Source organism: Tympanuchus pallidicinctus, unplaced genomic scaffold (genome assembly GCF_026119805.1).
Source record: "Tympanuchus pallidicinctus isolate F22 unplaced genomic scaffold, pur_lepc_1.0 scaffold19, whole genome shotgun sequence".
Lineage (NCBI taxonomy): Eukaryota > Metazoa > Chordata > Aves > Galliformes > Phasianidae > Tympanuchus > Tympanuchus pallidicinctus.
The window spans coordinates 5,017,366-5,041,183 of NW_026294710.1; the positions used below are offsets into that span (position 1 = coordinate 5,017,366).

The following is a 23,818-nucleotide window of genomic DNA, read 5'->3' on the forward strand; positions in this document are numbered from 1 at the left end:
CTTACACTTTTTCAGTCCTCAAGCAGGGCTCACAATGCAAACACAGATTGTTGTTGCTACTGGAGGTGTCCAAGAGAACCTGAGAAGTCAACGTAGTGCTGGCAGATATAACTGGAGACTTGGACAGCCACAACCTGCTAGAGCACCTTCCACTCAAAAGCCCTTAGTTTATTACTGTATTCAAAAGAATTTTGTTCTGTTTTATTTACCCAGGGTGAGATTCATCTCTTCTGCACAAAACACACCATTGACCATTATAGCCTTGCAAATGGGGTCATGCCTTGTGGAAAGAACTGATGTGGTGCCAGCATCTTCTCTGGACCTTTCTTTTAGAATGAAGTGCAACTTCAGTGATTTACTAGGGCTAAAAAAGCATCTAGGAGCAAACTTGTGCTATCATTCCTTCTTCCCACTGCTGTGATCAGTACAACTGCATTAGTTTGGTGTTGTAACTGACCAGAATTACTATGGACATTGTGGCTATCGTTCAGTACCTTACAGTGTTTTTCCACAACTTTTATTTTGCACATAAAGGAAATTGCATTATGTTATTCTCTCAACACCATGTTTAGAGTAGGTGAGGATTTTTGTTTAAAGGTAGAGAATAATAAAATAATAAAGGAGGAAGCAGATACTAAACTTATGACCTCCAGAAGCTACCTTCTGAAACAACAAGAAATAACAACCTGTATTTAATGAGTGGAAGGCCTCATGTTATGGCTCTAAATGATCCCACATCTCCTCTGTGTTATGTGAATTACCAATAACACAAAGGAAGAAAAGAATGCTATTTGCCAGTTCTCCCAAGCATTACAACACCTGCAAGAGAAACAGGAAAGAAATTTGCTCAACCTTCTGAACCTAGAGGAGAAGTTGTCAGCACGTACAGGCACAGAGAATAGTGTGTTTTCATTAGAAAATGAAATTTTGTTGTATTCGTACGTTAAGTAGATCACAGTTTAAACACTCCAGCAAGCAGAGAATTTGAATGAACACGTGGATATTTCTTACTGCAGTATAATAAGCATAAAAGAATGCACATCTTATCTAGATTATCTATATTCTAGACTGCTTTGCCTGTCCCATTCCAGGAGCTGGGCATCTTTAGTGAAAAGACGTAGAGAAAGTAGTTTGTTTATGCAACCTTCCTACTTTATGGATAGTTCAAGGAAACTTCCTCATCCTGTTTTTGCTGCTTTTTTTTTTCAATACCTGTGATACCCATGGTGCACAGGAAAATGACAGGCTTCCTGTTTCAGTTACAGATATTCTCTTTTAAAATTATTTTCCAGAACGCCTGACTAGTTTGGTGATGTCCATTTTGTAATTATTATGTCATACTCATTGCACAAACTTGCCAATGTATCTGCTCTTCCAGAGAAGGTTATTAAGTGTTTTTAGATTCTACCAAATGAAACTACATGAAATCCTGCCTCATTCCAGTGAGATTACCATATCACGCACATTCTTTGTATCACACATAATAGATTCAATTCATTCTATTTAGGATATGGTGTAGACAATAGAAGAAGCAGCACAATGAGTAAGATTTGCAGCAGTCTCTCCCCTTTCCTACTGAGAGCAAATTCTCAGCTGCCAAACTATCAGATGAGAATTGTTTGAGGCCCTCATATATTGTGTGTGGATGCATGGTGTGAGTACTAAGTAGCAGTTTGCTGATCTCCTTCAAACAGGCAAGAACTCAGAAAGCAGAACATTTCTACATTAACAGGATTTGAAAAATACTGATAAAAATATTGTTCTAGCCATAGCATTTTCTATTAAAATTGTTTTGATAAGCAGATTAGGAGAGCTGCTTGAGGTTTTCATAATTGTCAACTCCCTTGATCTCTGACATGGTGTACCAGATCAAGTAGTTCTTATACGGTATGTCCTTAGGCCTTGTCTTTCTTTTGTTTCTTGAGTTAAACAACATCTGATAGTAGTTATTTTAGTAAGTTTGTCTGTGTAATACAATCCCACTTTCCAATAACAAGGACCTCGGTTAATTTTTTTCTCCCTTAAATGTGTGTTTGTATAGGGGGCACCTGTGATTCTGGAGAATCCCATGAAAATGATGTCATCCTTTATGCCAAGATTGAAGGCAGGAGGGAACACATAGTTCTTGATGCTCTGGCCTACGCTGCTTACAAGGTAAATCACCTTAAACAAAGTAGATGGATAGGATGGATAAATCAATCTCAGAGGTGTGCAGTGATGGGATGAGGAGTAATGGCCTAAAACTTGAACATAGGAGGTTCTGTAGAAACATACAGAAGAAATTCTTTATGATAAAAGGTGATGGAGCACTGGAACAGGTTGTCCAAAGAGGTTGTGGAGCCTCCTTCTATGGAGATAATCAAGACCCATCTGGATGCCTACCTGTGCGATCTATTGTAGGGAATCTGCATTAGCAGGGAGGTTGAACACAGTGATGTCTTGAGATCCCTTCCAAAGCCTGTGATTCTGTGATCTATTTTTAAGCCATATCATTGGTGTTGTATGTTGAATTCCACATGGGCAAATATGACTTTCCCCATCATATTATTCATACACAGCTCTTGCGGTGAAAGGATGCCTTTGCAACACAGATCTTTGGTTGTTGCTGAGCAGTGCTGCATGTTGGCTAGAGCTAGGATAACAGGCAAATGGGCAACAGGCAACAACACTCAGTCATCAGCTGAGAACTGTGCTGATTACTTCCCCTCGCCAATAATTTCTCTTCTCTCTGTTCAAGGTCCTGCCAGCCACAGTCCAATGTGCAGGATCTTTGTCCTGAGTGGGTCAGTCCTGGTGGGCTCAGTGGCTGGGAGGAAAGTTATTCAGGAATGCCTGCTTGCCTTTCCTGCACCTGGCACAGAAAATGACATGTTTTATACATTTTCTTTCCATTTTAAATACAGTAGTGTGCCCTTTTGAGACAGAGCAAAAATCAGTGTACAAATACACATGTAACGCATACTCATGTGGATGTGTTACAGTTTCAAATGCAATGTCTTTATATATTGTGGAGGAAATTTGGTGGTACATATGCAGCTGATTTTAGCCACAGATCTATGTGCGTTTTCACTGTAACTGTATCATTTAGAAAAGTGATGTTTATAGTTACAGCAGGGTTTGACCTTTGTTTGGTTGAGTCATTTGCATTGTTTCATTGTACATAGTTTCCCTCCTCTCCTGGCTCTGTGTGAAACACAGGGTAGGACTTTTTCAAAACTAAGGAAACCATAATTTTAAAATAATAAAACATTAATTGGAGAATTCAGGGAGAGACAGGATCTGAAATTACGCTGAATTCATTGTGAACCTTTTTTTAAAGCAAGCAGTCTTAAAGCTGACATCCTCCTTTAACATAATAAAGGTCTAATTGCATTCCTTTCAGACAAAGGCTGGGCTTCATAAAGCAGTGCTTTCATTTATTTTAGCATTACATCCTCCCCACACATGTCATGAACTCACACGGTTACTTTCTTCTCACGTTACACTGCATTTGTTCTGTGAGCTGAGAGATTGCAAGATGAAGAAAATTTAACAAACAAGGAGAGAAATGGGCATGTTTCATTCAGCGTATTTGAATCCACTTCTCTATTTTAAAAAGGACTTTTCCATGTAAGCCTTTTTCATATTACTTCTTTTATTTAAGCCTGATTTAATTTCTTTTAAAGGTTCCATCTTTGGTTTCTGTTGTCATTAGTCCGGACCTGCAGACTCCTGCAACCAAGTTTTGCTTGAAACAGAAGAGTCACCAAGGCCACAACAGGAATGTCTGGGCTGTGGATTACTTCCATGTCCTTCCAGTGCTCCCTTCCACAGTGACTCACATGATCCAGTTTTCCATCAATTTGGGTTGTGGAACATTTCAACCCGGTAACAGGTACAACAAGCAAGATTTCTCTTTCAATTATCAGTATTCTGGTGGGGTTTTTTTTGTGGTTTTTTTTTTTCAGAATCCACTTGTGTATTTGTGGGGATTTGCTTTTTTTTTTTCTCAGAAAGAATGAAGCCAACTAATGACAAGTATAGGAGGCTCAAAAGTGAATGTTTCTCCTGATTTCCACATCTCCCATGCAATAAAGAGTCTATTAAATAGCCCCCCAGGTCAAAGTATACGTTCTGTAGTCCATTATTCTGAAATATGCCTATGATTTCAAACTGATGTTTACTCCAGTTTCTAATGGCTATTGGATTCATTTCTTAATTAAAGTGGAAGGTGTTAAAGACAGCAGCCTACCGACCTCCAAAATATTATTCATGCCACAAGCATAAATAATTCTTGTAAGAGTGGTGATAAATAGCACTTGTCTTTGAATGCCACCAGTGTGAGAACCTCACTGCTTGCAGCCTGACCACAGAATTCTTTTGTTAGCTTCACTTCCTTGAGACATTCAATGAAGTTAAGGGGAAGTGAAAGAGAAAGAATGAAGTCATTTGCTTCTTTTTGTTTTATAAAATCATAGAAATGTTTGTGGAAAGTGACTTTCTCAGATGATTTAGTGAAACCTAATGAGATTACTGACAGTATAAGTCAGGTAAGACAAGGCGTTGCCTATCCATGACTTGAAAACTTCCATGGATGGACATCACCTAACTTCTTCCATCTGGAAAGAGCTGCATTATTTATTTTCAGTCCTAGCAGCCATGCAGGGCAGCAGAATTCAAGGGGCAGCAAAACTGAAGGCATCACACTTATTTGTGATAGGAAGGGAAGACAGGAACATAGAATGTGAAAACTTTGACTGCAAAAGCTCCTAGCTTTAAGCATATTGTATACAAAGTCTCCATCTTAAATATTCTGTTATCAAATGTGGATTAGTATATATTAAGAAATATTAGTTTCTTCGTAACAAAAGAACCACTAGGTTTCCATAACCACTATTTGTATTTCCCAAATACAGCAGCATTTCCTACCTTCTGGTCTAAAGCATTTGTAATGCCTTCATTACTGCAAAGGTGAGAGAATTGTTCTGTAGATATTCAGTAAATATAACCCTCCAAGGTATCAGTATGGTTAAATCTTAAATGAATTAATCAAAAACTCTGTAAAATATTTCAATACACACTTAAAATATCACAGTGATGGTGTACTTTAATGAAGTAATATTATCAGCAAATTGTAATGAAAAGGACAAGTTATAATTTAGTACTGAATTTATGAATTATGACTTTTATAATGTTCCATTGATATTACTTAAAATAAAACAGAATATTACAAGCTAATTATGTGGTTGAAATTGCAAGAGTATCTTAGTAGAATACTAAGCATTTCTTACATTACTTTTTCAAGAGCTTCAGAATGTAAGATATTTAAACATTTGCTAATACTCCAGGTTCTAAAAAAAATTTGCTAAATATGCAGGGAAAAGGGAACGGAGAATTTTAGTAATAGCTTTCTAAAAAATGATTTTCTGAACTTCTAGAAGTGTGGATTTTATAATCTTTTGTCATAGACTCAGTGGATGCTCTTATGGATTTTCTGTTTCTCTAGTGTCATTATCTGCACACAGATGTTTGGGTTTACTGCTAGTCTAGGAAAGCAGAGAAGAGCAGGTTTTTCTGGAAGATATGGAGTTTTCTCATACAATTACGACCCTATGACTCATAAAACTTTCCGCTGAATGCTCCAGGCTCTGTGATGTAGAGAAAGCCTCCAAAGACCATTGTGGCTGAGCAGTGTGCAGGCTCCTGCATCTCCTGGGCCTCTGCCTCCTTTGGGGCTTTTTTGGAGGAGGTCTTTCCCAGGTTCCCTCCACCCTTGCAGTTCTGTGCCAAACCTGACCATTCTCACTGTTCCATAGTTCTCTTCTGATCTCCATTTATCCGTGGAAATCCATGATATCCATTTATCTGGATATTCTGATATCCATTTATCCATGGAGGAATCCAATGGAGTCAGGGAAAGAAACAACCAAAGTATGAGTAACTACTGATTTTAACACCATTAGTAGCTGGCAATTATCAGACTTCTGTGCTCACATATTTCTATCCAAGTTTTCTCATTATTTTTGAAACCACACTCAGTATGATTCTAGATGAGATATAAGAACAACCTTAAAAAATATATAAAAACACTGTCTAGATGGTGTCCAATCAAGGAGTAAGGGCTAGGAGAGTCCTCCGTTGTCTGTTTTTTAAAGTCAGATTTGTTTTGTGTTTGTATTTTCAGGATTTTTCATACTGAAGATCTACTCAATATTATTTCAGATTGAGGGGTTTCTCTGTAGTGGTATTTCTGCTTGCCAGCCTTTGCCAGGTATGCTCATAGTGCCTTTCTTCTTTCTTTCCCTCACTGTGTTACCAGCGTCAGCTTGGAATTTTCAACCAACCATGGCCGCTCCTGGTCCCTGCTCCACACCGAGTGCCTGCCTGAGATATGTGCTGGGCCCCACCTGCCCCACAGCACCGTCTACGCCTCTGAAAACTACAGCGGGTGAGAGTGTTCTCTGCAATCCTAACTGAGATGCAGGATTAGAGAAGGAAGTGAATTATGGGTGACAGGAGGGAGAAGGAGAGCACACAACCCGGTATCATCTTTCATTTTTGACCGGCTGAGCGCAGCAAGGGAGGAGTGTTCTGGTCTTCCTGGCTGCCCAGTAATGAAATTTGAAAAATATGAGACTGCTTCTGTTGAATAATATATTTTTTTCCTGATGCTATGGATAAATTACAAAAAGAAAAGGGGAAGGGGGGGAGGAAGACTGCATGCTGGTAATTAAAAGAAAAGTTATACTCCGTCAAAGCTGCAGAAGTTTTCTTTTTGGTCAGAGGAACCATCAGTCAAAACCATATTTACATCCTCAGACACATTTTCTCACCTGGAATGCTGATGTTGGGTTACAATGAAGTGCATCCTCTGTGCTTCAGCAGATGAAGTATCTTCAGTACTGCTCTGACTGAAATGAAACTGTGCCACCTTGTCATCCTATGGCTTCCCAACTTTCATAAAACTTCAGAGCCATGGGTGTGACCATAAGAAGAAAATGTAGCTGAAGCACAGCATGATGTGGTGACCTCATTTCTGTATCTTCATAGCAACTGTTAGCCATGGTGTGCGCAATAGGTGCAGACCCTGTGGATGGTATGAGAAACAAGGCCCAGCTGGACAGTCGGCCACATCCTCCGTGCCCCACTTTCCATTCCCAAGGGTTTCCACCCAACAGAATTCAGCTGCACTGAAAGGTTGAATTCAGTAGGCAATTTAGTTGATACTCACTGGGATGGAGAAGTTGCTATAGTGATATAGGTGAAGATCCTTACTGACTTCAGATATTCATAAAGGGGGAAGAAAACTCCTGGGCTTTATAATCTAGTAATTAACATTCATATATTGTGTGAAAATATTGCAGGCCATGCTCTGTTGTATTTCCATTTATACTTTCTAAAGCCGCAGTAACTTACTTGATTCATTGAGCAGATTTTAGAATTAAAAATTCTCACCAAGCTTTTGCAGTGCAAGCAAACACATTCAATCACTTAATAACTAGCGGAGTAAGACATCAGAATTTGCGTCCTATGTATTTCAGGTGGAACCGAATAACTACTCCTCTTCCCAATGCAGCACTAACAAGTGACACCAGGATTCGCTGGAGGCAAACAGGACCGATCCACGGAAATATGTGGGCAATCGATAACAGTCAGTATTCTTATCCACAATAATTCTACAACAGAAGAATGCATTTTTATATGCTGCTCCAAGAAAATATTTTCCAGAATCAGAGGTCACATGATTCTCAGTTTGTTAAATTTGTTTTCTTCTCATGTTCACTCAGTAACAAGTGCATTTAAAGCCAGAGGGAAATTTTGTCTTTTGAAAAGACAATAGACCAGTAGATTATTCTTTATTATTCTTTATTATTCTTTATTATTATTATTATTATTTTAATTGAATGCTTTCCAGGAAAATGTTTTGGTGGCAAGCACTTAATGTTTAGGCCAAATGACATACATAGGTACTACACTGTACTATTAAGGACACATACTGTGCTAGCCTAAGTAGCAGTTACAGCATAAGAGACATATTTTTTCCTTCTGGATATAGAAGACCTTCATAAAGCAGTGCTGCTACCAGAGTATTGACAAAACTTACATTGCTTACAATGTCTTAAGGGGGAAGGGCCATCTGTTATGGGATTATGTCTTCTTTAGGAAATGATTTTTCCCCTACCTCTTTTTTAAATGGGTGTAAAGAACTGAGAGGAGCTTATAGTTATTCATATAATTATAAAACTTACTGTAGAGGATAATATAGGAAAAAATTAAAGCACAGATAAATAGGAACACATGATAAAATACATAAATTGTATTAAAAATAGAAATAAGTAAGAAGGAAAGGACTAAGAGTGAGCAGATGCAAAGTTTTTAGCTTGCTCCTTAGCCTCAAATGTTGTGGGACTATGTAAACAACATTCAGAATTTATTTTGATAGATATATGAAGTATTACATTAAGTTAGTTAAGTATGTAATAAAGATTTCCAGTGATGCACAGTAGGCTTGTGAAATTTTGTAGTGATTCCTAATTTGATGCAGAGCCTGGCAATATTAAATATCATTACATTTTGCAAAATTCTTAAAATAGATTAATGCCTAGTTTTGATAAGAAAATGCTTGAAGCTGCCTGAAGAGTGCAATGCCACAAATGAAAGTTTTTCACCAAAAGTAATGACTCTCTTAATCACATTGATGGCCTGTGGCACTGTCTTGCCATTTTGGTTGAAGTATTAATGCTTTAGACAAGATGATTTGCATCAAGACGAAAATAAAAAAGAAGGGGAAAGTATTTATATGTATATGTAAGAAAGTGTCTGACCATCTGCAGAGTTGAGTTGCTACCTAACAAAATGTAGAATATAACTGGTGGAGAAATTTACAAAAGTTTACTGAAACAAGGGCAAGATAAAATCCAAGAATTTCAATTCTTTGCAACAGAACCAAACAAGATTTTGAATATTAGTGTACAGTTCATATATCTGCACTACCTCTGCTTATAAAACCAAGTAGTAAGAGCTCTGGCAAAGAGTGCTGCATGCTCAACTGTGCAGCATCACAGAGGCCTTTTTACTAACCATCTGCCTACAGTGTGCTTGCTCCAGATTTTGATTGAGATGTAGAACTACTTTAAGGGAATGAAGTGTTAATGATGAACGCCTTCCTGAGGTTTTGCATTCCTCTTTTGGTAGATACTGGTGTAACTGAAGCTTTAGAATGCATTGTAGAAAAAGACTTCATAAATATTGGCAAGCCACTGAAATTCTTGAAGAGAGACTAAAAATGTCAAGGATTCTGCACTCTGACTTTTAGCTTCACAACTGTTTCTTCTGTGAATTAAGTTTTAAATGCAATCTGGAAGCTGGCCATCTTTTAGAAACTCTGGAAAACTGCCAGTTTTCGTAAAGCTTTTTTTATAGTAAAAGACGTAATTACATCTTTAACTCTTCTACTTTTACCACCCCCTCAAAGGAGACAAATAAATCAAACAGAGCAGAATTTTTGCACACTGAAAAGTGAGAAAATCTAGAAATTGAATGAAGTCCGATAGGGAGTTAGTTACAAGGAATGACTAAAGGGGATTTACAGAGTGTCTGCCAAGGTGTACTGACACATTACTATCATAGAATCATAGAATAGCTTGGATTGGAAGGGACCTCAAGGATCATTAAGCTGCAACCCGCAGGCAGGGCCACCAACCTCCATATTTAATACTAGACGAGGCTGCCCAGAGCCCCATCCAACCTGGCCTTGAACGTCCAGGGATGGGGCATCCACAAAATCTCTGGGCAGTGGAATAAATATTACTTGTTAAAGATTATTTCAAATTGGTCGTTATTTGGGTGATGTTCCAAAAGTCACAGTGCAAGAAGGTAACTCCAGTGCTCATTATTCAGCAGCAAGGGTAACACTAGTCTAAGGCTTGTTTATCACATTCTGTTGAAAGAACATTGATGCTAAGTTCTTGTTTTGGGCTATACTCAGATTAATGCATTTCTTTGTAATGAGATGCAGATTATACTGAGATTTGCAAATCTTTCCATCCCTCATGTGATTCAGAAGATATCAATACTGTTGATTAGGAGTCATTAGGGGAAGATGAAATAAAAAACAAATCTGAAATATTTCTGAGTGCATACTATTTGGAATTGTATTGCATTTGTGCATGATATTTCCTTGTTACTTAAGACACATTAGGGCAGATTCTAATTCCAATAAATGCAATGAGTTAAATGAGTTAGTTTCACTGAAAGAAGCAGTAGCACATTTAAAAAAATTGATGAGCGTACTAGTGGAATATACTAATACATACACTGGACTACATGTCTAAAATAAAGATAAAGGAAGGCAAGAAAATGGTCAATACATAGCAGCTCATCATATGCTTCAACAATCCTAGAAAAATCAGGTACTTGATTTAGATCATTAGGGCCTCAAGGCACAGGCAGACTTTACCCATTACTTGGTTCTACAGAAAGGTACAATTAAATGCACTTTGTTCTTTTGTAGACCTCTTTCAGTTAGTGAGATTCAGATAAATGCAATACCTATATGAAAATACTTTGTTGTATTCATTACATTCAATTTATCACATAACATAACCCTTCATTTGACTTATTTCTTTTCTCTGCAGTTTATATTGGTCCATCTTGCCTCAAATTCTGCTCAGGCCGAGGACAGTGCACTAGAAATGGCTGCAAGTAAGAGTTATAATTCAATACTTGTGTTCAATTTTTGTCACATAGTTCACTTGAAGATCTGAAAGTTGATTTCCATCTAAGCTCTTACTTTTTGAGATGACTGAGTATAAAATAAGATACCTCACAGAACACATTAAAGACACTTGAGTGCTACAGATCAATCTTTCTAAACAGCAGCATATTTAATAATTTTTTTTTTATAATTTTCTTTTGGGCAAGAATCTAAGTTCCACTTCACCTTAAACTGTGCTACAGAGCCCATTGAAATGTCAGTTTCTTAGAGGTGATTTGGGGCTGTATCATTTCTATATTACATTTCAGAGAAGAATCTATGTAATATCGTATAGCCAAACAGACCTCAGGGACAGAAAGTCAGCACTCCGTTGTTTTTTCCCGGAAGTATGGCTTTTTTAAAACTGTTTCAGCTGAAAAGTAAAATCAAGAAATGTTTTCCAAATTATGATGTCACTATTTTTAGGTGTTGCAGAGAGTGTCACCCACAGGGCCTTCTGTTATGTTGCACAGCAGCTGGTAATCACATCTGACATGCTACAGATAAAATCATTTGACACGTGAACAATTGTAAATTATGCCTGGAGTATTTTTGGTCTAAAAATGAATAGAAACATTTGTATATTGCAAATTATATGTAGATTTTGAGTGGTTGGTGTTCAAAACTTTGTTTTTTTAAATAGAAATATCAGTGCTAGTTAGAAGAAAGGTGTTGGCTTACTAAATAAGGTCTAGAGAAGCTCTTGGTCCTCAGATTTGAGAGGGACTTTGTAGGCATGGTATCATCTGTTCTTGAGAGATTTCAAGCACGTACCGGGCTGCTAACCAACTCTAAGAGAAGATGGGTCCAAGAAGAAGACATTAACTACACCATTGGATCTCCTTCACCCCCAGATGTGACCCTGGCTTTTCAGGGCCTGCATGTGAGACAGCATCGCAGACCTTCCCAATGTTCATCTCAGAGAGCTTTGCCAGCTCCCGCCTCTCTTCCTACCACAACTTCTACTCCATCCGTGGAGCCGAGGTCAGCTTTGGCTGTGGGGTTCTGGCCAGTGGCAAGGCCCTGGTGTTCAACAAGGATGGAAGACGGCAGCTCATCACTGCCTTCCTTGACAGTTCCCAGTCCAGGTGAGAGCAAAAGGGCAGCAGTGTGAGGTATGGAAATAGGGGAATTGTACTGTGACAGGAACTCCCCCCCTTTCAGAAATAGCCTTGTGTCTTATTAAGGTGATCATTTAGCAGGAGGAAAAGTTTTTTAAAACACTCGCAGTGCCATAGTTTAATTCTGAGTTCATAGCTGTACAGCCTATCTTCATTCCCTGCTTTGTAAACAACAGAGCCCAAAATAGACTGGAGGGAAGTTATTGTACAGTGAGGCTGGAAAATATTAAATGTTAATATCAAACTTGAGTGTCAAAGCCAAGTGCTAATTAATTATTTATAAGGATGTGTTTATTTGACAGCTTGTGGCAGCTGATTAGATCCATTCACTATCTCTCCTTCTTCTTCAGTGCCTAATAAATAATTAAACGCTTTACTGATTGGCATTTTTAGAATGTATGTGCCACACTGCATTACTTGATAGTAAAAACAAAATCCACTCACAAAGGCGCATAAATGATATTTATCAAAATTTGTCTAAATTGAGAACGATCATAAATGAGCTAGTTAGGAACAGCAACCAAAAAAGAAAAACACCATGTAAATGTTATCCTCAAATACACGTGTAATTCTGCTGCAGGTTCCTGCAGTTCACATTACGTCTGGGAAGCAAGTCTGTGCTGAGCACCTGCAAAGCTCCTGACCAGCCTGGGGAAGGAGTGCTGCTGCACTACTCCTATGACAATGGCATTACATGGAAACTCCTGGAACACTACTCATATCTGAACTACCATGAGCCAAGGTATACATATGAATGTGATGAAGGGTGTTATCTGCATGCAGTTAATGCTGGTCAAGGTAGTTGCTGCAGTGCTGAGTGAAGATATCTGCCCCAGTGTGGGCACATGGTGCAGGAGTGGAGTGACAATCTTTTATTGCATACTGGAAGTTATGATTTTGCCTAAATATGTGCCACTGTTCTGAGCACTACTGATTTTTGTCTGATTCTACAAAAATTGAATGTGTGGATTTGGCAGCAGCCAAGTCTCAGGTGACGTGGCAGAACAAGCAGTGAGGGATGAGGGGGAAGAAATTTACTTGTGGGAAATAGGGATGTGTCTCATCCCATGGAAGCATCCACTTGTAAAGTAAAATTAACATAAATTATTTGTAGCTTTGAAGCCATAGATACCTTCACTATGTCATCCTCTGGGATTAGGAGTTTACAGGCATCATAGGACAGCTGAGATGAAATCCAGTCATGAGGGTCTCTCTGGGTCAGCAGGGAAGTTGCTCCTGCTCTGTTTAGGAAAGAAATTGTATGACAGAGCCTGTGCTGGGGGTTGGGTACAGGGCTCTGGGAGGAGCTGATGGTGGCTGTTTCTTGGTATTGTGCAAATCATAAAGCCAAACAAAGGGTTCAGCTCATCTAGCAGCACCTGTACATGGCACCAGATTAGAGGGAAATGTATGGAAAATAGAGTGAAGAATATTTTCTCTACTGTTACATTTGTGAGACATTGCAAAAAGTTTCATAAAGCACATGCAAAATTAGGAGTTTCTATAAGCATAACTGTATTACATGACCAGAACTGCCCAGACTGGCTCTGCTCAAGCCTGCCCTAATCTGGAAGCAGCCACCCTCAGCAGTAAAGCCAATACATATCAATGAAAGAAGATGCTCTGTGAGTGGACAAACAAAAGGCAGAACCAAGAATGGCATCACAAGGCTCTCCCCACCACTCTGCTTCTGCCCGAAGATAGCTTTGTACCATGTGTGAGCTATCTTCGTTTTGTTAATAAATCTATTACAAAATATTTTTTAAGAATATTGTAATGGAAAAACCAAACAAAAAAATCAACTTTCTAACGTTACATACATTTCTCAGGATCAATAAGAAGTACTCAAAAATCTGAGAAGAATGACTGTGTTTGGTAAAACTGTAGTATATGTAGGCTTTATTTTCTGAAGTTTTAAGTGTTTCTGAAGGAAAGATCATATGAAACACTCATAAACCTTCAAGATATCTTTTCCCCATCTTTTATTGTCGTCACATATATATTTTATATGGCCCTGTTTCCAATTTGTAGTTTGAAGATTATAACTGTAAGACCTTTATTTCCCTAAAGGTTTTTAATATATAGCGCTATTAATTTTTTATAACAAAAAGGAAAATACACATTCTAGTGACTGATTTTAATGGTGTTTAAGATATCAGTGTAGTAAATTCTACTAGTGCAAGGCACTTCTTTTCCTCTTTGCTGTTAAGTGTGAAAGAATTTATGTTGTTCTCACAAGGCAGAGAGCTAAGCACAACATATGCAGATTAGAAAGGTTTTGCTATGGGATATACAGAAAAATGGCAGACATACAAATGCAAAGGTAACGCTGGCAATAATTATGATGAAGAACATGAAGAACACTTCACCATTTTGTATTATGTTGTCTAAAAATATCAGCATTTTTGGTAACATAAATGAACTGCTACGAAGTTTGGCAATCAATCTGTATCCAGAAATTTAATTAATCTTCAGTCACACAAAAAATAATTACACATTTAATGTTCTGCTGAAAAGGTGCATTTAATCTGCTAACATTTGACAGCTGCATTTTTCTTCTCAGTAGAACAGCGGTGGCTTTTCAATATTAGGTATGCGCATAGCTTGAAAGAATAAGATCAGAGCAAAGGTCTCCCAGCTGGTTTTTAGGAAATCTAATGTTAGCTGGTAATGTTAGTAAGAACACTTTTCTTCTCTGCAGCAGAATAGTCATTAGCAAGGATCCCCCTCCCTCTCCATCTGTCTCCAACAAATCAAAGTCAGACAGGAGAAGCTGTTATAACTGGAGATGCAGTCAGGTTCTGCATACTAACATATGTACCAAATATGGTGGTTTGTACCAGTGTTTTTAAATTGTTCCTTTAATCCCCTGGGATGAGAAAATTGTTTTAACATGCATTAAATATTTTAAAGTCCAATGGATATATCAGTGGTATATGTCCATTTAGGATTTTCTGTAAATTACTGTCAGTAAGAATTAGTGTCCACACGGGAGAGTTTATGAGAGCTTAAGAGTGAAAAGAAAGTTGCAAGCATCAGTGACAGCCACAGATACAGAAATGTGTTCAAGGTTATAAGAGAGCATTAGCTCATGTGAGTGCCAGCTGCCTCCTGGCACATGTTGGATGCAGTGTTCTTGCCAGGGTGCCAGTTTCCTCAGATTTGCCCTACTGGCAAATGAAAGGCAAAACCACCAGCTCCTTTCAGTATTGGTAGCAACTTACAGTCAATGGTGCCTTTAAAAATTGGCCACGAAGTTGTAGAGTTGCTGTTTATTATGGAATTCTTGAAAGAAAAAAAGGTTAGCCTTGTGGATTATTCACATACTGGAGAGGATTAGGATTTAGTCTTTCTCTTAGAATGGCATGAAATAGTTCAAGCATCTGTTTATTTGAGTGGCAAAATAAACTCATCTGCCACTCACTAAGCTTGTGCCCTGTTGGTTCATTGCCATGGAGGCATGGCAGCATCTTCTCTGGTTGTCCCATGGCACTTCAGCCTATGGACAGCAGGAAGCAGCTCCTACAAGTGCCAGTCAGGACTCCTTGAGCCCTTCCCACTTGATTAACAGAGCCATTTAATTTTTCTTACTAATTGCTTAACATATTTCTATTTAAAATCAATGTGACATTACACAGGAGTACCATACTTTTACTCTTTAGAAGGCCATTTTAGGAAGCCATTTTAAGAGTGTGATTTTGCACTGAGTGCTGAAGAGACAAGACTTTCATAGGTACAGAACATTGCATTACAACAAGCGGCTTAGGATGCCCTAAATCTGGAAAAAAAAAACCTTGGTTTTAAAAAATAAAATGATTTTTCCAGCTTACCTGATCAGTCATTTTACTCACATTTCCTCTAAAAGAGAAGGAAAAATATCAGCTACATGATGAGTTTGCCAATACTCCTTTTGCCAGCATGTAATTGTACAGTGATGGAGACAAATGTCCCTCTTGCTCTTGTGTTTTACAGCTCACGTGCATTGCATGGGGCAGTCTGGCCCTGGTGATTTATGGAGCTTTCAAGAAAGTGTCATTGCTGTAGCAATTAATGTATGCTCCCTGCTGCTGTGTATGATAATTGCTCCTGGAAATCAGATACTACTCTTAGTTTTCTTTGCAGTTTGTCAATTATAGATTTGTTGACATAGGTGCCATGAAAAATTGGGTGGCCTTGCATACCAGGAGAGCCTGGTATGGGTAGAGAGGGTATAGGCAGAATTTATAAATCTTGGTTAGATGAACATTCCTTTGTCAGTCTAAGCCCCTGACCTGCAGCTGGGTTTCTTCCAGCAAGGAAAATCAGCTTTAAAGATTGAACAGAATTCTGCTGTAGAAGCAAAATTTACATCATTTTTATAAATTTTCTTCTGTGGCTTTTTCACATGGCTCACTATCATCATTGCCTACCAAGAGAACTAATGATCCCCCTGTCCCTGTCACTATACCAGTAGGAGTAGAAAGTAAGGTATTTATGGGCTTCATTTAACCTATGACATTTAGGGTTATTAATAAATAACCAAAAAAATACAGGAATTATTGCCAATAGCGAGACTTTCAACAATGATTTTGTTTCATTTTTCAGAATAATTTCAGTGGAGCTGCCAGAAGATGCAAGACAGATTGGCATTCAATTCAGATGGTGGCAACCATATCACTCTTCTCAGGGTGAAGATGTGTGGGCAATCGATGAAATTGTTATGACCTCTGTGCTTTTCAATAGCATTAGCCTGGACTTCACCAACCTAGTTGAGGTCACACAGTCTCTGGGATTCTATCTGGGAAATGTTCAGCCTTACTGTGGCCATGACTGGACTCTTTGGTGAGAGCTAATTCTGTTCTAATTTTGTTTTCTTTATCTGTTTGTCCTACTAAGAACTAAATGATTGTTACTTGTGAATCATTTTGGTAGCTATTCAGAGTAATTGTATTTCACCATCACATTATGGACAAAACAACAGTCGCTGATCTCATTGCAATTAGAAGTAAGTTTTTACACATTATTGCACAGAGAGTTAGGTTTGATGGGAACTGTAAATGTAGCATTCTATCCCCATAAAATATTAAAGAATCTCCAAATAGAAACAATCTGTAAAATTTCTATAATCATCACTTAAATCCAGTTGGATTAATGTAAGTATCGAGATTGTAGGGTACAGATGCTGAATATTTTTTATGTGCTTTCATATCTGCTTATATGGCAGGAAAGGCAGCGTAAGGTTGGTAGAATGGCGCCAGCCATTAGCAGTCATTTTGCCTGTTATATCCATTGTCACTTATACTGTGGTCAGCTTTATCACATATTACCACAAGAAAAACATCAAGGCCCTGGAATGTGTTCAGAAAAGGGCAACATAGCTGGTGAGGGGGCTGGAGCACAGGTCTGATGGGAAATGGCTGAGGAAGCTGGGGTTGTTCATTACAGAAAAGAAGAGGCTCAAGAAACCTTATTGCCCACTACAGCTGCCTGAAAGGAGGTTGTGGTGAGGTGGGAGTCAGCCTCTTCTCCCCATTAACAGCAGTAGGACAAGGGGGAATGTTTTCAAGTTGTGCTAGAGGAGGTTCAGGTTGGATATTAGGAAAAATTTCTTCTTGGAAAGAGTGATGAGGCATTGGCACAGGCTGCCCAGGGAGGTGGTGGAGTCATCCTGGAGGAGTTAAAGAAGCATGGAGATGTGGTACTAAGGAACATGGTTTAGTGGGCAATGTTGGTGTAGGTGGATGGTTGGACATGATAATCTTACAGGTCTTTTCCAACCTTAATGATTATATGATTCTGCATATTGCAACGATATCCAAAAATGTGCTGTTTATTTAGAAATAAAAAAGCAAGAAAACATCATTTGCCCCAAAGCAATTGGTATGTTCCTTTAACAGTGAGAAAAGAGAAAAAGCTGAAAAAAATAGAAAAGAAAATTATGTAAGACCTGTTTAAAAATAAGATTTTTTACTAAATCATGAACCTGTTTAAAAAAAAAATAATCTGAAGTACATTAGTGTAGCATTAGGAATTAATACTAGGTAAAGTCAGTTTAACTTCTGTGTTTTGACTAGGAGTTTTTTGCTAGTCTGACCAACATGTAAACCCAGTATAGTTTTAATTGGCACAGGTATATTTATTTGGAGAAACCTCAATCACAGTAATTACAGAAATCCTCTAACAAATATAAATAATATAAATAATTTTAGCATCCCCATGGACACTGAGAGAAACACCGTTGGAATTTTATTAACAAGTACCTCTGAGTAATCTGATTTGACTTTCTGATCATCTGTCAAACTAAAAGGAGTTGGTTTAGCAGTAGTAACAACACAGAACCCATTCTGGCAGTGATAATGAGACAGTAGAAGCACCATTAAGCACTTTAATAAGGACGAGGAAGGTACTCTGCTTATTAACATGAAACAACATGTTAGGGCTCAAACTGTTTACATCTTCTTCATCAACAAGTTGAAATGGAAGCATTTTAATGACATAGTTTTCCCCTTGTTTTTCTAAGACTGGTTTATTATTGAGTGACAGGTTATTTAAGACAGCAGAAGTTCCTGTTTTCCTCCTCTGGCTCTCAAACAGACTTAGAAAAATAAGCACTGAGCTAAAATCTCTATGCCATGTATTGGCTAGGATTTGAAGTGCTCAGTTATAAGTGGTAACATGTAACTTTCCATGCATCAAATAAAGAAGTGATGCATATGTAATATTCCCTTTCTACGTATGTATAAGTATTTCTCATTATCACTGGAAGACATGAACTCTATCCTTCACTGACCTTGTTTCTCTCAAGGGAAATATTTGAACTTATACAAAATCACTACAAATGGATTCTAGTTAAATTAATTATTGTTGGCTTTTCCCAGCTGTGAGTCCATTTGGTTCTCATTTTCTAACTCATGACTATATGAGAAGAGTTTGCAGTAGCACTGACACCATCCTCTTGAGAACTCTGACAACTGCTTTTTCATTAGTTGGACTATGGTAAATACACTATAAATCATTTTACGGGGTGTCATCCCAAGGCCTATTTTTGCTGGATTCCCTTTAATTTTCTGCTAGGTCTTCATTTCTGCCTCAGAATCTGTAAATCTGAAATATTTATGCTTAAAATAGGGGAAAAGTTTTGAAGAGGGAGATTGTTCTTTCCAGTATCTGGTTTCCTTCAGAAAGAGGGATTTGTTGATAAGTATGTGTTCTGAGCAAGGGTGATTTTTTAATTGTTTCATAATGATTGATTATAACTGAAACAGTCACTTGATTTGATTCTTATTGTCAACATTTGGTTTGACTTTGGTTCTAACTGCAAGAGTAATGTGTGTTCTGAAAGCCTGAAGAACACACTTAAAATGAAGTAATTAATGGTGTACAATAATTCATCACCTCTCCAAAATATTCATATACAGGCCATGTTTTAACCCAAATGAAAGTGCATCATATAAATAAAACAAACAGTCTTCAGTCAGACTATGGCATTATGATTGAACTTCATGTAACAGATGAGAGTGTCCTATTACCCCTGAGCTGTCAGGAGAAAAGACTGTCAAAGTAAACTACCATTGTGGAGCAATACAACAGTCTCTGCAGCTTGATAGCTTGTCTTTTAGTTTAATTACTATTCTGAAACATGCAGGATTTTTCTTTCAGGTAATTAACTCAATTAAAATGCATTAATACATTTAGGAATTATCTAATGAAATCGGTATGATGTGACATAAAAGGACAAAAACTTCTGCCTTTGATGCGGGCAGAGCTGGGGCCAGCATGAGCGTTTGGCTGGCACGTCAATGTCTTCTGTTAGTACAGCTTTACAAAATCAACTGCATCCATGTGGCTTTTCAGTATTCCTGAAAGTACTGGCAGTGAAGATGTGGTAACTCTGGGAATCCCAGAGCAGTTTGGAGAAGTGCAGACTGGCTGACATTCGCTGTGATATCATTCCCAGAAGTACCAATTAGTTGGCAGTGCTTGGAGGGAGAGCGATTGTTCTGAGGGTACCTATGGGTATTGTGTTCCTGCTCCTCCACAGGTCTAATTATATACAAGCTAGAAAACAACTCACAACTACATATTTATACAAAAATGTGGCCTCTGCATTCTCAATTCCTGAAGGTGGGGTTTTTTTGTTTGTTTGTTTTGGGTTTTTTTGTTTGTTTGTTTTCTTTTTTGGCTAATTATTGCAATGCCAGGGACGTTATTCTGTCTTGTACAAAATCCAGAAATGTATTCCAGCTGTATGACTCCTACATTTGGTATTCCAGCAGAAAAACCTACTCCAACCACATACACAGAAGAGCTGGAGAGCAAAGAAATGGCAATAAGGTGGAGGACCCACCTTTAATGCTATCTTTGTTCAGCTGGAGGCAATTTGCGGATGATAAGGGCCTTTGTGAACACATAATGTGATTTCCTCCCCTGAAAAGAGCTCCGTGTGGAGTATCAGAGATTGTCTTCATCTCCTTATTAGCATTCTTTTTCACATTTATTTAATATTTATTTTCAAGAACTGTTTTGACTTTAAAGTAATGCTCACTGAGTGTACTGTGTACAATATCCAGTGGCTAAATTATTGCATTAAAATGATTGCTGAACTAAGAAGGCACAAATCATAATTGGAATTGCCACTAGAAAAGGAAAGATACATTTTTTATTGATTTTTTTGCCTAATTTTATGTCAGTGTTATTGAATTGAGGGAGTTTTTTGTGGTGGCAAAGACAATCTAAAAGCTTTAATTCTTTTTACCTAGGCTGAGTACTACTCCTTCACTTAAATCACTTTGGGGAAGACAGCTTCTAAACAATCTTCTTATCAAACTGTTTTTTTTCAACTTTTTCATTCTGTTTGTTGAGCTTTAGGTAATTTATGCATTACCTAAACATAGTTGCGTTGTTTGCAGAACTGCAATGTTAAATCATTATCCAAATCACTGTGATATGTAACTTTCAGCTAACTATACTGCATGCAGCTGACTGATACCCAAAGAGTGTGGTTGTTGTATTGGCTTTTGTAGAACTTTGATTTCCCACATCAGCCATGAAGTTCCAAACTGCATTGCAGAAATTAATAGCAAGTCAGCTTCAATTATTTCAATATTTTTATTTTAATTTAAACTGTTCTCTCTAGATAGGGCTCTATAGGAAAAAGAGTTGGTCGTTGAATTTACTTCAAAGAAGTGCTGTGTAACTGGTTTCTAATCCTGTCTTTACACTGACACCTTTAAGAACTTAAATCTTACAGAGGTGAAAGCCAGTAAGTTTTACTGTGCAGTATTGATAGTTCAGGAGTTTCTCTTTTCAAGTGTTAAACTGTAGTTCACTCAACTTAAGGGTATTCCTTAATTAGGTAATTGTCTTCATCTTCTCCACACAATATGTATCCCTTTATTGTTGCATAATGTTTTGCAGGGGTTGTCTTTAAAAGATGTGATCTCTATCCCAAACTGTTTACATTTAAGAAAGCGCTTGGAAAATGCTGAAGCTGAAAAGACTACAGTACTTCTGAAGATACTACTTGAACATCTCTAAGTGAGGAAGGGAGGCTGTTCTCATTCCTTCTGAACATTCTGTCTTGTAGGATGTCTGCAGGATTCAAAGTTTATGCCATTATTACTTTCTCTTTACATCTCTTTCTACATCTCTTGCATTTGATTTTTTTTTTCCCTTTTCAATGATACGTTTAAAACAAATTTAAAAAGCAACCCTGCATTTAATTTGAAATTACCTTATAATTTTAAACTATATATTGTGTTACCTTGAATGTGATAACTGGATACCTTGTATCATAGATGAAGCCTGGTGTATTTCCAGCAGTATTAATAATTATCCCCAGACCACTGGATAATGTGTTACAGCTCTTACATCCCACAGACAAGAAGCTGAAAATAAAATTAAATCAGAAGCAGTCAGAAGTCAGTAAAGGCATTGCAAATGGAATGAGTTGAAAAATCAACTAAATGAAAAGTCTAGTTAATAAGAATATTTTAACCTAATTCAGTGTATCTCTACTGTCCAGTGTTTGAATGAAATTACAGTTGTTACTGCGACATGACTTTAGGTAACGAATGCTCCTGGGGAATGAGCTTTGGTTTTGTTGTAGGGTTTTCTCTGTATGTTATCCTTTGGTTGATTTTAACTTGATCCTTCATACAAAGAGCGTAGAGTAAGAACTAACAGAATAATTCAGTGTTTCGTACTCTGGGATACATCAAGGCCTTCCTGGTAATTTACAGAAGTACCAACAGAAAGATCCTTCTGTGCGTTGTCATATCCCACGTGCTAACCGACAGAACAAAGAAAGTGGTAACACTATTTAATACATAACCATTCATAATATTCCCTCCTGACTTACTTTGAAGATGAATCCTTATTCTTTCCTTACATCTCTCAGTTTTACAGGAGATTCGAAGTTAACTTCTAGCATGCGCTACGTGGAGACCCAGTCTATGCAGATTGGAGCTTCATATATGATACAGTTCAACCTGGTAATGGGCTGTGGCCAGAAGTTTACTCCTCATATGGACAACCAGGTGAAACTGGAGTACTCCACCAATCACGGCCTCACGTGGCATCTTGTTCAGGAGGTGAGGTTGGGAGCATGGACCTTTGTCTTCCATAAACACTGCTTATTATTATTATATTATTCATCTGAAATATACTTATGGCATAGGACAAAGGAAGATGTTTCCCTCATTCCCTTTTCTATAAAAAAGCCTTCAGTTGGAGTTCAGTAAAAATGACTAACAGAAGTGCCTAAACTATTATTCATGATATTTGGAAGAAAGTACCTGAAAGTCTGAAACAAAATTCTGACAGGAGTGGACCAGGTCTGGAAAAAGAATTGTTGTGCTAGACAGAGCCATAGATCTTTCCTGAGCTGTTGCTTTGTTTTTCAAAGTAAAATGCATTTACTGTTTCTTGGAATTTAAATGGATAGAAATTATTTCTGCCCCTGTGCTCACATGTTTCATAAATGGAAAGCACATTCCTTCTGGGGATTGTAATGTAGAGCCTTTCATCTCCCATCCCTGGTTCAAACATAGTCCAGAGCAGTAATGACCAATGGTTTTCCCCTTCTCAGGTGAAGTGCAAATAGCAGTGTTCAGCACTATTTCCCTGTGTGGCGTAGCTCTGTCTCAGCACAAACATGAATAGCACATTTGGCTGTAATTTGTGCTTTTGTCTTGCATCTTAGATGGGAAGCTGGAGTTTTTCTGACTTCAGTGTGAACTAACAAACATCTTTCAGCTACCTCTGACCAGGTTCAGAGAGTGTCAGGGAACTGCTTTCGATGCCTTTTCAGTGCCTGTTCAGTGCCTGAGCATACATGTTCACAAAGGCATTTGAACGTACAGTCCAACATCTTTTATGACTAATGAAACCATTTCCTGCTTCGTATTGTTTTGCCATATTTACTTTGGAGTGCAAAGTAGAGAAATGTCAATAACTGAAATTTCGAGCTTTACAGCTCAAAGTAATGTGTTTTTTTCCTTATACAGAATTAAGAGGAAAGCTATAAATACTATATTTCAAATGATTTTCATGTTTTTTAAATCTAGCAGGCATCACCATTGTATCTAGGAATAGTTCACAGTGATAGATGTTTGGGGCTTTACTTTGTCATCAATGAAAGATCAGTTGCCTTGAGATTTTAGTGCTCCTTTCCTGTCTCAGTGGAACTGAATTCAGAAAGAAGGCCTTGCAGCCAAATCATTTTCCTGATACCATCCAATTTGCTGTGATTCAGCAGTAAAAAGAAGACTATTTGTAGTATGCTTCAAGGATGTAATCTGGCCAATACACAAAACACTAATTGAGATGTTCAAAAGCCTTCTTTGCTTCACACACACTGATCAGATCCTATTTTCTAAGATCTTTTATGGGAGATGACTCAACAAAATATGTTTGAAAATGGCTGGAAAGGAAACTAATCCTTTAGAAAATCTACTGGGAAAAAAAACAACATCAATAAAAA

General features: G+C 37.8%; 1 protein-coding gene across 2 annotated transcripts in view; it reads left to right on the plus strand.

The window, feature by feature from the left end:
* The window catches only part of RELN (reelin), a 267,668-nt gene that overhangs the window by 167,431 nt on the left and 76,419 nt on the right, over positions 1-23,818 (plus strand). For both annotated transcript variants that reach the window (XM_052680833.1, XM_052680834.1), the window contains exons 13-21: positions 2,042-2,154; positions 3,666-3,874; positions 6,299-6,427; positions 7,521-7,630; positions 10,617-10,683; positions 11,590-11,823; positions 12,437-12,598; positions 16,441-16,677; positions 22,235-22,427. In XM_052680833.1, the coding sequence (XP_052536793.1) occupies positions 2,042-2,154; positions 3,666-3,874; positions 6,299-6,427; positions 7,521-7,630; positions 10,617-10,683; positions 11,590-11,823; positions 12,437-12,598; positions 16,441-16,677; positions 22,235-22,427 (1,454 nt within the window). The remainder of the gene's footprint in view (positions 1-2,041; positions 2,155-3,665; positions 3,875-6,298; positions 6,428-7,520; positions 7,631-10,616; positions 10,684-11,589; positions 11,824-12,436; positions 12,599-16,440; positions 16,678-22,234; positions 22,428-23,818) is intronic.